General features: G+C 38.2%; 1 protein-coding gene across 1 annotated transcript in view; it reads right to left on the reverse strand.

The window, feature by feature from the left end:
• The window catches only part of NUP153 (nucleoporin 153), a 46,447-nt gene that overhangs the window by 22,950 nt on the left and 7,885 nt on the right, over positions 1-15,612 (reverse strand). The window contains exons 2-9 of the mRNA XM_059835972.1: positions 15,318-15,323; positions 7,459-7,675; positions 5,012-5,257; positions 3,579-3,718; positions 3,368-3,496; positions 1,435-1,551; positions 1,263-1,307; positions 1,113-1,166 (exon numbers count right to left, since the gene is read on the reverse strand). Coding sequence (XP_059691955.1) covers positions 1,113-1,166; positions 1,263-1,307; positions 1,435-1,551; positions 3,368-3,496; positions 3,579-3,718; positions 5,012-5,257; positions 7,459-7,675; positions 15,318-15,323 — 954 coding nt within the window. The remainder of the gene's footprint in view (positions 1-1,112; positions 1,167-1,262; positions 1,308-1,434; positions 1,552-3,367; positions 3,497-3,578; positions 3,719-5,011; positions 5,258-7,458; positions 7,676-15,317; positions 15,324-15,612) is intronic.

Consider the following 15,612-nt stretch of genomic DNA (forward strand, 5'->3'; position numbering starts at 1 on the left):
TGAATAGACAATTTCTCTACTTTTACCCAGTGACAGCTGTGTGCAACATTCGCTTTCTGACTGACGTCAGGCTCTATGCTGCAAGTCTGGTAGATCTTTCTTAATGCCCCATCACAGGTGTAGTTCCACAATTTAATTGAGAATCCATACCAGCTTTGTTTTCAATTATGTGGATAATATTTATGGTAAAGCAATTATATGCTCTACTTTTCAACATTCTTGTAGTTTAGCATATGGTGAAAGATAGTACAGGAAATCCAAGATGTTTGTAAACTCTGAAGTGATTGTAAAATTAACTATACTTCTAATCAAGGGATTAGCATAGAAACTTCTTGAGGCATTCTGTCCATTTCCTCATTAAAACAGCAGATGAAAAGTTTGCATGGAAGAAAAACCACACTTTTGTTCCTTCGGTCACCTGATCTTAAAGTGGCCTTTTGTGGGTTTTACAATTTAATAAACTCAATGATACCCCAAATTAAAGTGATTAAAAAACATTACTAGTTTTAATTTTTTAAACAAAAATGAAGGAAATAATAATTTACCACAGCATTACCACCAATTCAGTGCTACCTCCAAATAGGAATTTAGGAACATAAGGTTACAGAAGTAACAACATTTAACAATTTTCCTTCTCCTTACTTTGAGCAGCAATAAAAAACATAAGTATATTTTTCTGCTCAAAATGAACATGGAAATCTGAACAAGGTCTGTATGATCACTCAATCAATATTTTTCTATTTCTGATTATTTCTGCAAGAGAAAGCTTTCCTAAACAGAAAGATTAACATGCAAATTAACCCCAACTTGCAGGACAAGATAAAACTACTTTCTGTGTTCTAGAGAAGTTGTTCTTGATTGACATATCAAGACACCACCACATAAAGATAATGTAATTCTTAACCTGAGTAATCTTCACAGTCCTTCATCTAGTGTGGGTAGAAAAGACATTTTTAGCAATTTCCACACAGCCAAGACAGCTATAATTCACACAATGCTAATATTAACTTAAATTCAAGTGTATGCTGTCATTGAGGTCTGTGACATTTCTTCTAATAGCTATAAAGCATAAAAAGCTATCTATCTCAGCTTAAGATGTTAGTGGTTCTTACCTGTTTTCGTTTGGATTGGAAGCTAGTAATATTCAGCATGCTCCTGTCCACAGGCTAAGGGGGGAAAAAAAGCCTAAATATTAGAGGACCCTTTTTTCCTAAGAGAAGGTTCCATCCAACAAAAACGCAGGGGTTTTGTGATCAACTTACAGAAGACAGTGGACTAGAAACAGAAGATGGAATCCTTTTAGCATCCTGTTGAAAAAACAGTGCAATAAATTAAACCAAACACTACATAAGAAGGATCTTCATCATATACTGGCACATTTACTATGTTTTTCAAACACATAATATAAAACAGATTAAAAGGAGTGCCATTTACCGCCAATGGACTTGACATTTTCTCCAATGACTGCAAGATGCGCCGCGCTGTGGCACTTGTCACACCATAGGATTGCACACTTGCTTGTTTAGCTTTCATTTGTCTTCTTACTGGTGGCTGAAAAAATTAGCATTGCAAATGTTATGATGCTTGATTTTTGAATTAAACATGCATGTATTTTATGCCCTATGGCTACACTGATGATATAACCAATACTCTCGTGATGACAGAAAAATACACTCACTGGGCATTCAAGCCACGAAGAAGAAAAACTTCTACAAAGTCAGTAGAGTGTAAGTGGGGCCCCACACCGTCTTGTACACAGGATAAAGCAACAGAAGAAATACTTAAATGTAAAAGGTCATAAAAGGGAAGATGTTAGGCCTGTAGGCTCTCTGAAGCAGTAATCAGGGAAACAGAACTGAAGCAAAGGCTTGTGCTGCAGAAAGTACTTTCAGTAAGAAAACAGATCTCAGAGTTTCATGATGGTGTAAGTGAACCATCTTAAAACCACTGCATACAATCATCACCAGGAATTTCTAGTTTTACTTCTCTCGTTTCCTCCCTTCCCCCAAGATTACAGTTGACTGCAGATCTTTTTACTCTGTTTAAAAAGATAAAGATCTGATCTGAACTGTAACAGATCTAAACATACTAAACTGAAAAAGTAAACTGTTTTATTTGCACCACATGACTTTAAATAGAATTCAAAAAAACGTCTTTTGGTATGACTATTTTTTTTTAAATTATGTTAAACGCCTCAGGTAACCACATCATGTTTACCATGCTGCTAGATGAAGACAGGAAGCAGACCATACAGCATGTAAAAAACACAAGAGAGACTCACTGTAATCCACAGCATGCAGCAACAAGCAAGCTAGTCTCTCCTTTAAAAGCCTAGTATTTTGGTTCCTCTTTTCAGCATAATCCACAGTTATTTTGTAAAAAATAAAAATAGCTGACCAAAGAGGGCTCCTAGCTTACAGGAAGTTTTGAATGTTCTGAAGTCTGATTTAGCACCAAGTCAGAACAAACCACAAGTTTTCAAGGTTTCCCCTAAGTCAGGAACTTGTAGGTCCACTTGTTCCATAGTAGAAACGGACTGCCAGAATAGGTCCAGCAAACTCATTTCCAGTTCCTTAAAGAAAGTTCCTTTTGACGTTTGATTTTTTATTACTTTTTTTTTTAAAATAAAGGTAATTCTGAATTAAACACATTCCAATCGAACCAGATTTTATCGACTTCCTTTTAGATTCAACTCTAGCTACCGACAGCTGTCAGCATTTTTAATTTGCTGGTTCATTTTAGAACACTAAGAACTCCTAGGGGCAAGTAACTCTTTTCAAGAGCTATCTGAATATTATTGTTTATCTTGAGATTGCATTTAGGACTGCATGCCTCCTTTTAGGTAACAGAAGAGCAAAGAATCAGCGAAGTTGCCTTTTAGATACTACTATAGAAAAGAGTGCACAGTTTTGTACAATATATTCATAACATGAGTGTATGCATGCTTGTGTAAGATCTACAGACAAGTATCAGGCAGGTAGCTTTTGCTACTATAAACACAAGTTTTCAAAGTTATGCCATCACTGTTTTTATTTACATGCTATTTTAACATAATAGAGTCAGAGCCAGACAATAGCAGAAAATAGAATTTTTTTAAAGACTTAACAACAGCGTAAACCCCAACTACAAACAACTAGCCAGAACCTAAGATGCTACTGTCATTCTTGTGCATTATGACAAGTATTTCTACGTAAACTGATAAAAAAGAATTTAAACATAAATTGTTCTTTTCTACTCTTGTAGGCTGAGAGGGCAAAATAGGAACTCTTGCCACATTGTCAGCTCCCTGCTCACAGCTCTTTTGGCACTGCTACCCCTTCTGTATTTCAATTACATTTTCCCTCACATCGCATTACTATTCTCATACCTGGTAAGGAACAATTCGCACTTTTGTCTCCCTCGCTGCTGCAGCTGCACCACCATAAGTGGTCTTTCCAGGGTAAAATGGAGAATCTCCAAGCTGGCTTGTTTTAAAGACAGAAGTGTTTCCAAGTGACTACAGAAAGGTATCATAGTAAGCGGTTAGTAAAATGGCTACACATTCAAATTTATTAAAATTAACACTGTGCAGTACTTACAGGAGAGGGAGATCCAAAAGCAGATAAATTGAATGCGGGTTTTTTAGAGCTAGCTGCAGGATGCTGTGAGAGGGAATGAGATCTTTCAGCCTCTGTGGACCAGAGCAGTGCTGCTGAAGTATTTTTTGAAACTGTGATATCTGCCAAAATGACACATGCTGTATGTAAATACCTTGTGTACATAGAGAACTTTAACATTAAAGATCATACTAACTCCAGAGTTCTTTAATACAGAAAAGTAAGTCTTACAGAATGAAAAAGTCCCCTAACTCTCATTTCTCCAGCGCTTTAATCTTCAGAGTTCTTCAAACAGATCAATTTCACAGATGGTATGAAAACCAAGTATCAACTCTGAACTTGAAATCTGTTCACAGAACTGCAAATACGTTACCTTTCAGTAATCTTTCAAAAGCATGCACAACAAGTTAATAGTATGCTTCCAGTGCAGAGCAATTTTATTTTTTTATTCTTTCATGCTAAAATAAAATGGAACTGCATAAACACTGGTGCATCTATAACGATACGAAGTTTGTCCTATGTTGGCAAAGGGTTGGAGGCCAGCACAGGTCAGAATTGCACAGGTTTTAAACCTGAAAAATTCCCCAAAGGCTGAACTAACAGAGTTAACGACATATTTTCCATGTATGTTTTATGGAGACATACCAGAAAGCTCTAGTAAACTCAAGTTATATTGCTAAACCCTAGCAACATGTTTCTCTGAATTGTAAAAATACGTTCTCCAGAGAACTTGCTGAGCACACCTCAATCCCCGTTTATATGGGGGACTAGAAAAAGCTGCAAACCTGCTGTTTGCCCTTTCTCAGTGAGACCACCTAGGTCCCCATCTACATCAATACAATGTTGGGGCTTTTTATAACTTTAAAATGGTGCACATTCCTTACTGAATTCAGCAAAAGACATGCCAGTATTGACAACTGATGCCTTCTACCAAGAAAGGCCAAAAAAGCAGCCCAAAACTTGTTCAGTCAGAATAGTTCCTTTATTGACTCCCAGTGAAAACACAGGAAAACCTCTTGTGTTTCTATTTGTCACCTCTATTTATTCACATTTAACCAGCTGTCAGTTAGATATTCTGAGTCACTCTTCCTTCCAGGCAATCAACCTAGCTGTCAAGCTACAGCGAGTCAGCTGCAGTTCCTACTAACCCCATTCAAGATTTACAGATGACCTAGCTAGAAGTGTGTTTATCAGCACTGACTCTTTGTAACAACAGGGTCTCATAAATGTATTCCAAAGCATGGTTATATTAAAAAGGTGACAGGATTATATACTCTAAAATACTAAACATTAAATTTAATTCTAACATCCAAAGCTGACATTCAGCTACTTTATTGACTAAGGTGATGTGGAATATTAAAGAACGCAAAGTACTTCACGTTACCGAAAAATCAATTAGAGAACATGGAAGTTACCTTTATCAGATGCTCTAGAGGAGAAGCCACTGGTTGTTGAGATGTTATCATCATCATGCTGAGAGGTAGAATCTTTTATTTCTTTTACAAGAGACAGTCCAGGACTGCCAATGCCAAGTGAAGAAGATGTAGAGGGCTGACAATGTACTGTGGTATCCAACATGGTACAGTTCAAATGGCTCCGATGAAGAGAGGGCCTTGTTAACACATCTGAGAAGTTCAGTGCAGATCTGCTTGTGGATGGTTCTAAACAAGAACAGGGAGGCAATTAGCTTTTCTATAGGCATGCTCACAGAAGCCAAAACCTGTTTTCTATCAACAGTCAGGCTATTGCCAAGTTCTGAGCACAAAAATAGAGAAGCCGAATTTAACTTCTTCCTCACCGAGATAGGGTTTCATCTAACTGTCTGATTACAACAGCAACACTGCTTGCAATACTAAGTATTAATGATGCATTAAGAAGTAGTTAACGATGAAGTTTTACAACACCAAATTCTGACCCCATGCTCAAGTGCTCTAATGCTGGGTCTTTCACTAAATCAAACATGTATAAATTCCTTCTTCTGCAGATAAAGCATGCAATATACTTTCCAAAATTTGAGATTACACCGCAAGTTACAGACAACTCTGCAGTTTATATAAACTTGTAACAAAGATGATGTTAATCTGAATACGTAAGACGAAAATGCGTATTTGCAGAGATTTTGGGGGTTTTGTTTGTTTTGGTGTCCTTGTCGCTCCTCACAAATTCTACCATAACAGGTCATGCTACAGGTAAAACATTATCTCCTATCCATTAACTTTTGAGATTTTGGCACAAAGGACAAGTAAGCATCGTGGCCTCAGTTACAAGATGGGCATTTTCTCCTCATGAACCAAAGGGTCTGTAAACACTGCCAGTGTCCTGCAGGAGGTGGTCTCACAGCTCCAACTTGCCACATGAACGGAACAGCTATTAATGGGTATCTTACCTGATATACACCTAAGTCCACAGTCTCACCTGGGAATTCTGGGTATGAACATGATTTTGAGTCACTACCCTCTTGATATTTGCACCGAAGCTTAAACTAGCTAGTTCAGTCTTCATAACCATTGCAGTAGTAGTAATTAGTTCTCCAAAGCACTGGTAGATTTTTAGGACTGTCTTGTTTGAGATAAAGAAGTGTTATCAGGCTGAAGGCTGGCCAAGCAAAGGAATACAGGCTCTAGCACACTGGTACCTCAGAGCTGAAGAAACAGGCTTTCTAAAATTATAGTAGTAATAATAATTAAAAAAACTTATTATTAACTATAACAAAAAAAATTGATCTACAACATCCACAGACTGCAACACAAGCTACTAAAGGTTCTAGGGTGTCCATCTGCTCCTGATTTCTTGGAGCTAGAAAGTTTGCTGTGCAGCTGTTCGTACTGAAAGGTCCTTTCACACAGTTCTTCAGGAAAGCCAACACGTGTTCCTCATTCATGAAGACCTTCTCTATTCCTTTATCCAAACTTATTCTCAAGCTACAGCTACACAGAAAGCAATAACGCTCTTCATTTACAATTAGATGACATTGGTGACAAAGGTATTTCCTCATTATTTTTCATTCTGCCAACAACAGAAGCAACTGACTTTCCACACAGATGGTTATGTACGGGTGCGCAGACAAAAATTCTCTCCTTATTAAAAATTAAGTTCCACAAAACTGCTAATTTAAGAGAAACTCAAATGAGAGCATATGCAAATTTACAGAGAAGAACTACAGAAACAGTGAGAGGCATAGATATAAAACGCAGAGTAATCTTTTATATGGTAAAGTAAGGGGTTGCAAAGTTCTTTGCCAAGGGTCCAATTTTCAAAGACCCCATGCTAGCCATGCACACACCTTAATTTTACCAAATATTTCAAAAAGAATAATGTCATAAACCAAGTTCCCCAGTTCTTCATTAAACTAACAAGAAACTTTACTAAATTGATTGAGGAGAAAGGAGGAAGAAAAAAAAAAAATCAGGACACGAGAAGGAATTTTCCTCTGACATTCTAGCATCTGGTCTTTTGTTTTGAGGACAACAAAACAAATTAATATTTTTACTACCTTAGGCAATTAGATAGACTTTCATTCCAGACCTTTTAAAAAGAAAATGTAACCCAGAACACTTGCAAATGAGTATTATCAATATTTTGCACCTGGCTAATTGACTACCTGAAGTTAACTGATGACTTCCAAGAGCAGTAAGACAACCTCCAGTATGTTTCACAATTAGTTTACAGTTTAAAGCTAAGACAGTTTCACAAACAGTTATTGGGGTTTTTTTTGTTTTGTTTTGTGTGGTTTTATTAGTTTTTGGGGTTTTTTTAATTCTGTCAAAAAGCTCCTTCCAGCTTCCCTTAGAAATTTAGATTCAAAACTAGAAATCTGTGAATAAATACAGATGGCCAGAATACTAAATGATTTTTCACATACCTTCTAAATTAATTCTTGCTGATTCAGGCGTGACTCTCCCATCAACCACCATGGTATCTTCATTTGCATAATCATGGTGATAGTTTACTGGATTCTCTTCCTGGTTTGTAGATTCATTTGTATCTACACATTCGTCTTCACTTTTATTGAAATACTTCTGTAACCATCCTGGTACAATGTTTTTCACTGATTCTGTCACTCTGCTAATGATTCCCTGCTTGAAAGAAAAAACACTTGTTAATTACAGAAACACAGTCAACAGCATATGCTGGGATGCAACCTTGCACAGACCTTGAAAACAGACATTAGATAGCAAATATTCAGGACAAGAATAAGATAGAGGGGGGTTGATCCTTGACATAGGATCTCTACTTCTGGGACATGCATGACAAATTCACCTAAAATTGATTTACTCCTAACCTATCAGTTTCTGCACTTCCCAGCAACCTTGGCAACGTTAAAAATTCTAAAATTTCAGCCGAAGTTCACCAGAGGCTTGTCAAGTCACAAGGTCATCAGGAAATTCTATTTCTAAATAACTCCTGATGTACGTACTTTTTTTGAGGATTCCTCTTAACGCCTTCACTTGAAAAACAATCAAAACCAGAAGCTGAGAATTATTTACAGTGATAGTGATGACCATAATAGCTGCTAAAATCAGTGAACTTAAATATTTCTGATTTTTCTAATGTTGAACTGCAGTAACAACGTGTGTCAAAAAAACACTGTTATGCTCTGAACAATTAAGGTATCCCGAAAGAAATCCTGGAAGAAACAGCTATAGTTGAATAACAGATGCCTCACTACAGGACAGTTCAATAGACCCATTTTGATCAAACTGCATTTCATGGTATGTTAAAGTTTTGGATCTCCAAACCTTAATATTCTGCAATTACTGAATACATAAAAGCCATTTCCATTTTGACATTTACCAATTATTTGCAATGTTTACATTCTACGTTTAAGAAATTTTTGTTTACCATTTTTGTTTAGGCAGTCACTTGTTCCCCATCATGCCCTCAAAATTCCAACACACCTTCCTGTCAAATCTCAACCCCACGCAGCAAATTGCCTGCAGCATGGAGCTCCCTCCCTCTAACACTGTCTGCAACCACAGAACCAGCTGCTAAACTCCACAAGCTGCAAGCAAACGTGAAAGCTAACTCAGCAATTTCAACGCTTTGGAAACTGAAAAGTAACAAGAGTTAAACAGATTTTTGTTGAACTCCACTGTCAGTTGCTAACACACGTACCAAAGGCTCTGGCAAGGTACTTCGATATTTTTCCAGGTTTAGGCAACAAAATTTTCTAGTAAAAATTATTATTCTCATGTAGAAAATTGAGAATATTCTTTGAACAGGTAATAGTTACAATCTAGTAAACAATTCTGAAACAAGAACTCTGCTGTATTCAACGTTCTTAAAAAATTTAGTACATACAAACAAAAAAAGAAGCCCATATCACTTATTCAAATCTTTCATACACAATAATGCAAACACCAACTTAAAGGATTTATAAACAAATAGAACACCCTTGAACCTGGAGTTAAGAAGGGAGCAGGGAAAGCGGAGGAAGGGAAGGTAGAAAACAAAAAGCCTTTTCACAGAAAGAAAGTCATCTTAATTTACAATTTGACATTTTTCATAATGATCTGTAATTTAACCTTGTGCTTGCACAAAGACAGAATATCTAGCAACAGTTTAAACCAGACAGAATACAGCGTAATAAACACATCCATCACAATTACCACAGTAAGATGCACATGAGCATGCCATGCTCAAGATGTTGCTGCTATTCTGCATAAATACTAAGCCTCAAGCTTTCCAACAAAAACTACTAACTGCACGTAATACCAGAGTTCACAAACACTTCAGCACGCAGTACCAGCAAAGAGGCAATCCCTACTCTATCCCCAGCCCCTCATTTCCACCCTTCCCTGTGACACACTGTCCACCTTTTTTGGGGCAAATATTTTGCTGCTATGAATAAAAGCGTATCGGGAACTCACGGAGTTAAAATTTGCCAAAATGAGCAAATGGTCAGGACACAAACTGCATCCAAGGCAATGCTCTTTCCAAAAAGCTAAGCAGTACTGCATTCAGTATTGCTAGAGAGTTTCTCCATCAGAGAATAGATATTATTGGACATAAAATAGGCCTGTATGATTCTCTTGCTGAAGAAATCCTCCCAGGACTGAAATCTACCTGAGACTCAAGATGGAAGAAGTTGTAGGCATCCAAAAGAGTAAGCACCCAATCATTAGTAACCCAAATGAGTAACTAGAGAATCTAGCTAGACTAATAATTAACCAAGATGACATTTTACCATCCATACCTAAAACCAGACTGGTTTGACCCTTTCTTGCATATGGCAGCCTTGCTAGCATTCTCCACATGATCAGCACTTTAAGACTAAGCTGTGTAACACAGGGTAACTTCCCAAACCGACCCAGGAGCTGGAACTCACTCAGCGCAGCCATACCGTAGCAAGTACTAATAGCCTGCTCCATCTGGCTTAGGCACAGTGGAAGACAAGAAGCATAGTTTTATGCTCCAGAATACTGCTGGGTTAGTGACAAAGCAAGGAAAAGCAAAATACATGGAAATGCGCTTCCATTTTCTGTCTGCAAAATGAAAATATTGATTAAAGGCACCATGAAAGAACTATGCAGGCATTATGAACGAGCCATCATCAAGCACGGATCTTGCTAAAAAAAAAAACAAACCAAAACCTACCTCCCCCCTAAAGCAAGCCACACACCCCAGGTATGCCCATTCACACACACACACACACACACAAAAAAAAAAAAAAAAAAAAAATTCAAGAAAACAAAAATGTCCTTATGGTGTCTCCTACCTGCCCATCACAGCTGAAAGCCAATCAATAAAGCACCGCGGCTGGATTCCTGTCCAACTACACTTTCAAACACGCACACTCCGTATTCTTGCCAGGACATTTCAGCAAAGTGTCATGCCTTACATTGTCTCTAAAGCTGGCATTTTAATCTTACCCTAACTTGTAGTTTTCTTTTTCTTCAACTTCAGCACATGTGTTTGAACACCCTCTCCCTGCACATGCAACACAAGCCTACCCTGTCAGGAGCAGAGCACTCTCCCTCTCCTGCACCACCAGCTCTGCACTTTGTCCACCCCAGGCTCCCCGGCACTACCGTCTCCCCACACAGGCATCATTAAACCTTCTAGAAGGCTGACAAGGATACGGCACATCTCATTGATGCAAACAGATCTTCAGAGGTGAGACACAAAAGACGTGACACAAGACAACTCTAACAGGCTTATTCCTCCAGCAAAATCGGGGCAGACTGCTCAGACCCCAATCTCCTCACGCTGACAATCTCTTCCCAAACACCTTCATTCACTACAGCTACACCGGACACGTTACTGCACAAAACCTCTTCTACTTCCCAACCCCAGGTTGGGAGCAGAGGAAGCAGCGCTGGCACGCAGCTTTAACGCTCATAACCCTCATTTCTACAGGCCGCAGAGGCACCAAACTTCGTATCGTGAAAGGGCAGAAGATGCCACGCGGCAGTCCTGACTGTGCGTAACAGTGTGTTAGTCAGTGAATGTGTTCTAGTTCTTAACTCAATGATTTCAGCAATTTGAGAGCTGCTGTCAGTACCAACAGTTGTCTGCTCATCTTAAATGCACTCATACTCTAATTCTTATCCTAAAGTATCAGCAGGAAAGCAAAACAAAACAAAGCAAAAAATCCACTGAAAAGATCCACTACCTTAGGAATATTTACAACAGTTTTTCAAATCCCGTGCATCATCATAAATGTCTGCACCTCTGCTAGATATATCTATGTATACAAACAGCACAGCAACAGTAACTACAGTTACAGTCACTCAAGGCATATTGCCTTGAGATGCAACTCTGAGCAAAAGATATGTAGATAGAAATACTAACCAGTAAACTAAGAGGTGTCATAATTTACTAGTTTAAAATACCATTTCTTCAAAGGATTTATATAAATAAAGAAAAATCAACAGGTTATGGTCACAGCTCGACTTCCAAACTTAAACAGACTATTTCTTGGCCAAAAATATTTATGGAGTAGGAGTTTTCCCAGCTCGTAAGGGTCCTTCACATAGCATAGGGGAGGAAAAGTGCTGGCAGGAGTACTCAGCAATGATGCATTACTGGAAAAGATCTATTTTTGTAATTGAGTTGACTTCAGTCTGAGAAGCTTAAGTAAATCCCACTATACAACACAGGACGTACTAAAAAAATGATATATAAAATATATAAGGGCCATACAGTAATTTGAATTTGTCAGAGATGCAAAATAGACAACTGGATAAAAGAGCTTATTTCCACTTCACTGTATGCACTGAAAAGCATACAGTTTTTACCTCCAGGCCTCTCAGAGATTTCCTTGCTTCCCATTTCAAAGTTCAAGTTATTAAAACATATGAATCAGTAAGTCCTCAGAAAGAAAACCTGCACCTTACGGTGAAGTTCACCGAGAAAGCAGATCAATGTAACCACTTCCAACCATCAAAAAGGAATTTTCATGCTCTCTCCATCCCCCACAGTTACCTCATGCCAGCTCTGGCACGTAGCAGGCTACTCTCCAGACGAGCTGAATTCATTAATCTGGCAAAAAGTACATGTTTCTCTGCTGGACTAATGAGTTCAACTGGCTCAGTGCACCAGAACTGGCCCAGGAGAGCGAGCGAGATCAGGCAGCCAGGACGAGAGGAAGAAGAAACAAAACGTCTCCCTTCTTTTAACCATCCTGTGTCCGTACTGCCATTAAAGAGATTGTCCCTTTCTCCTCTTCACCTCACCCTTCCCTCGTGCTGCCGCTAGCACATACGCGCAGCCAAGTGACAAAACTGTATCCGGGCTCTATCCAATAGATCCAGCCAAAAATTCCTCTACAGACTGTGACAGTGAGGAACCACCCCTCAGGGACATCAGGTCGCTGGTCCAGCTCACCGTGTGGCTGCACGGGTGCTGATGCAAAAGCAGGAATAGAAATGGAAACATGACATGACTGTCTTTCGCAGCGGCACAGACTTAGACTGGCTTAAACTAACTCTGCTTTTGCTATTTAGGGAGTGGTTTCAATTTGGATGTAGGACAGCAGAGTTTGATATTTCATTTAGAAAAAAAGACAATAAAACTTATGACTTAATATGAACAGTATGTTACAGGAATGTCATTAATTATGTAACATTTGAAAAACAACAATTTTATTTAAGGCAAGTGGACTAGTCCAGATTTATTTCTAAAAATCATGAAGAAGGGATTATGATTCCAGACGCCAGTGTATTTCCTTGTTATTGCTTGAAGTGAGCCTTATTTTCCTGAGTCTAGTTAGCTTTAGAATAAACATTCCAGGGAAATTCAGGTGCTGTTTTACATTTTGGCACTGCTTGCACATCTGTACCCAGCATCATCACTTCCATCTGAGTGCAAAAAGCCAGCATATGCTCTGATAGGTAAATCCGTGTCTACCCTACTAGGTTAAACCCTTGTGACGCTGAATGGCTTTATTTTAAGTTTTGTCCACACCTTTAGTTGACACAGCGACAACATTACGAAGAAAGCATGAAGAACAAGGCACGTTTCTCCCTTCCTTGTAGGAAGCACTACAGTAGGCTCTAGTTAATCCTCAGCAGCGATCAGTGATGGGCGCTGTAAAGCACCTAGCATCCGTTCAGTGTTACACTTTGAGACAGAAATCTATCAGCATCAAAAACAAAAAATGTAGGATTAAGGAGACTACTTTCACTTACAACTTTGCAAGCAGTTTTAAAGGAGTTCGTTCTTAATCTAAGAAGGGACTCTAAGTACAGTTAGCATTTTTTAATTGAAAGACTGCTGCACTTATGCATTGTGCCTGCAGCCAAGTTTCATAGACAGTACGTGGAATTACATAAACTGAAATGCTGCTCAGACTCTTTTTCTTTTCCCGTAAGGGAACCCTATAGTCTAAACCGATTATTTTTACTTAACAAATACAACAATAGCTAAAACAACTTGGCGTCAGGATAACAAACTCTGACATAACCGCACAGACAAGAAGTTTAAAGTTTTCAGTATTAGAATGATCAAGCAATACACTTCCCATAGCACCAGACCATCTTTACGAGGCCATTAGTACAAGTTATCAGATTTAGCAAAGTATGATAACATACATTTTATATTTAGGATTTAAATAGACAATTTTATGCCTAAACTGTGTATCTTATTTATAGGTATTCTCTATACAGTAAGACCCAATTCATTACAGTATTTCAACATCACCAAACATAACTGATAATAGAAACGGCAAACTCTTCCTCTTCCGTGCATTTGCGGTACATAAGAAGTTTATGCATACAAAGGCTTTCAAGGTATCATACCCCATACTACACATTTGCTACCTCCTATAATATGCTAGGCTCCCAGCAATGAATTAAACATTTTCAGTGCCACTTTGCATAAAAGCACTGACGAACAAACATGGTATCACAAGCTAATCTGTGGCACATAGTAGTGAGGACACATTATGGATGTAGAAACAAGCAAGGGCAGGTGAAATTCTGCAACAACTCCTGAAGCAATGGTTAAATGCCATTCAAGGGCAACTCACAGCTTGCTGATGTCCATCCCTGTGACTAATGCTTTCTAGTGTAGACAAGGCTTTATAGATAACTTGAAGCATATTTCACAAAACGAAGTACTTACTGCTACAAAATTTCATTCCTGCCACTTCGGAGCGGCACTCAAAATAAATCACAATCTTTAAACAAGAAGACTGGAATTAAATTTTTAAATTAAACGTGGTGTTAGCAAAAGATAGCAAAGTACTCTCATGCTCCCTCTGAAATATCTTTTCTATCCATGCTGATCTACAAACTGAGCTGACAAAATGATGTGCTAGTGGTTTTGCAAAATGTAATACGTCAATCCTGTTGCACATTCAGTATGTTATCTTATTCACAAACTTGAACACATAAGTTAAAATGAAGTAACCAAAGAATCATCTTCAGTTATTCTCTGTGATCGTCTGACATTTTAGCAAAACTCAAAGCCTTCCTACTTTTTAAGTGTCATACATAGACATTGTCTAGCATATAAAAGTTAAACCTCACAATTCATCTAAAACAGCAGAACCTGCAATTATTTTAAATAGGACGCATTTAACCCTGCTGCATACACTTCCTGACTAGATTAAAAAATGTAAGAACTGGTGCCTAGGAGAAATTAAAACACTGACTCTCGGGCACAGCTGCTTTAGCTGCAGCGGCAGCTGTTGTTATATTCTTTGACATTTTAAGGTAGTATTCTAAAACTGTAAAGCCAAGGCAGGCTCATCCCTGCTGCAGGGCAGTAATCTTCAGTCATAAGGGGCAGCAGCGTCTTTCTGGCCATAATTTTTCATCACAGCTCAACTATCAGAGCCAAGAACATCTCACAAATATATAACCAGTATCTCCAAACACTGCTCTCTTACTGGTAACAGGAAAAATTGCCATTGCACATAGAAATTATTTTTTTAGTGATTGAAGGTAATGACATCTACAAATCTGTATATATTCTGCAACTCTGTAAAGTAAGTTTAATAACAAATACTAAGGGCTGACATTAGAATAGGTGCACTGTTATAGCTAAATTTAACATGTATCTATGCCTAATACAGCTACATTTAAACCAGTTTAAACCTTGTTTACATCTGCTTAGCTCGGGATGACTTAAACTACAAATGCACCTATATTACAGGCTTGCACATACTGATATAGTTTTTCATCACCCATTTAATATTTTGTTACTGTAAATATTTCAGTGCCTCACTAGACCTGTAATCCAGTCTCAGAGAAAACGCCAGTTGAACAGTTTAACTCTTTGCTTGGTTTACTTTAGTCTTGGAGGTCACCAGACCTTGAGCTCTAATAGGAGAAAGAGTCATGAGACTCATCTGCTTCAAAAAAAGAGTTTGATACAAAATACTAAAAAAACCAAAAAACTAAAAGCGAAATCAGCCAGCTTTCCAGGACACACTCACACAACTCCTTCCAACAGCAGAGCTATGGAGACAATAATAAACAACCTCAGCAAGGAGAAAGAAAATTTTCTACTGGCACAGGTATTCGCAAAGCTGGTGTGTGCTAAAACCGTAGCTGGAGGACTTCAGTGC

The sequence above is a fragment of the Gavia stellata genome, chromosome 3, assembly GCF_030936135.1.
Source record: "Gavia stellata isolate bGavSte3 chromosome 3, bGavSte3.hap2, whole genome shotgun sequence".
Taxonomy (NCBI): domain Eukaryota; kingdom Metazoa; phylum Chordata; class Aves; order Gaviiformes; family Gaviidae; genus Gavia; species Gavia stellata.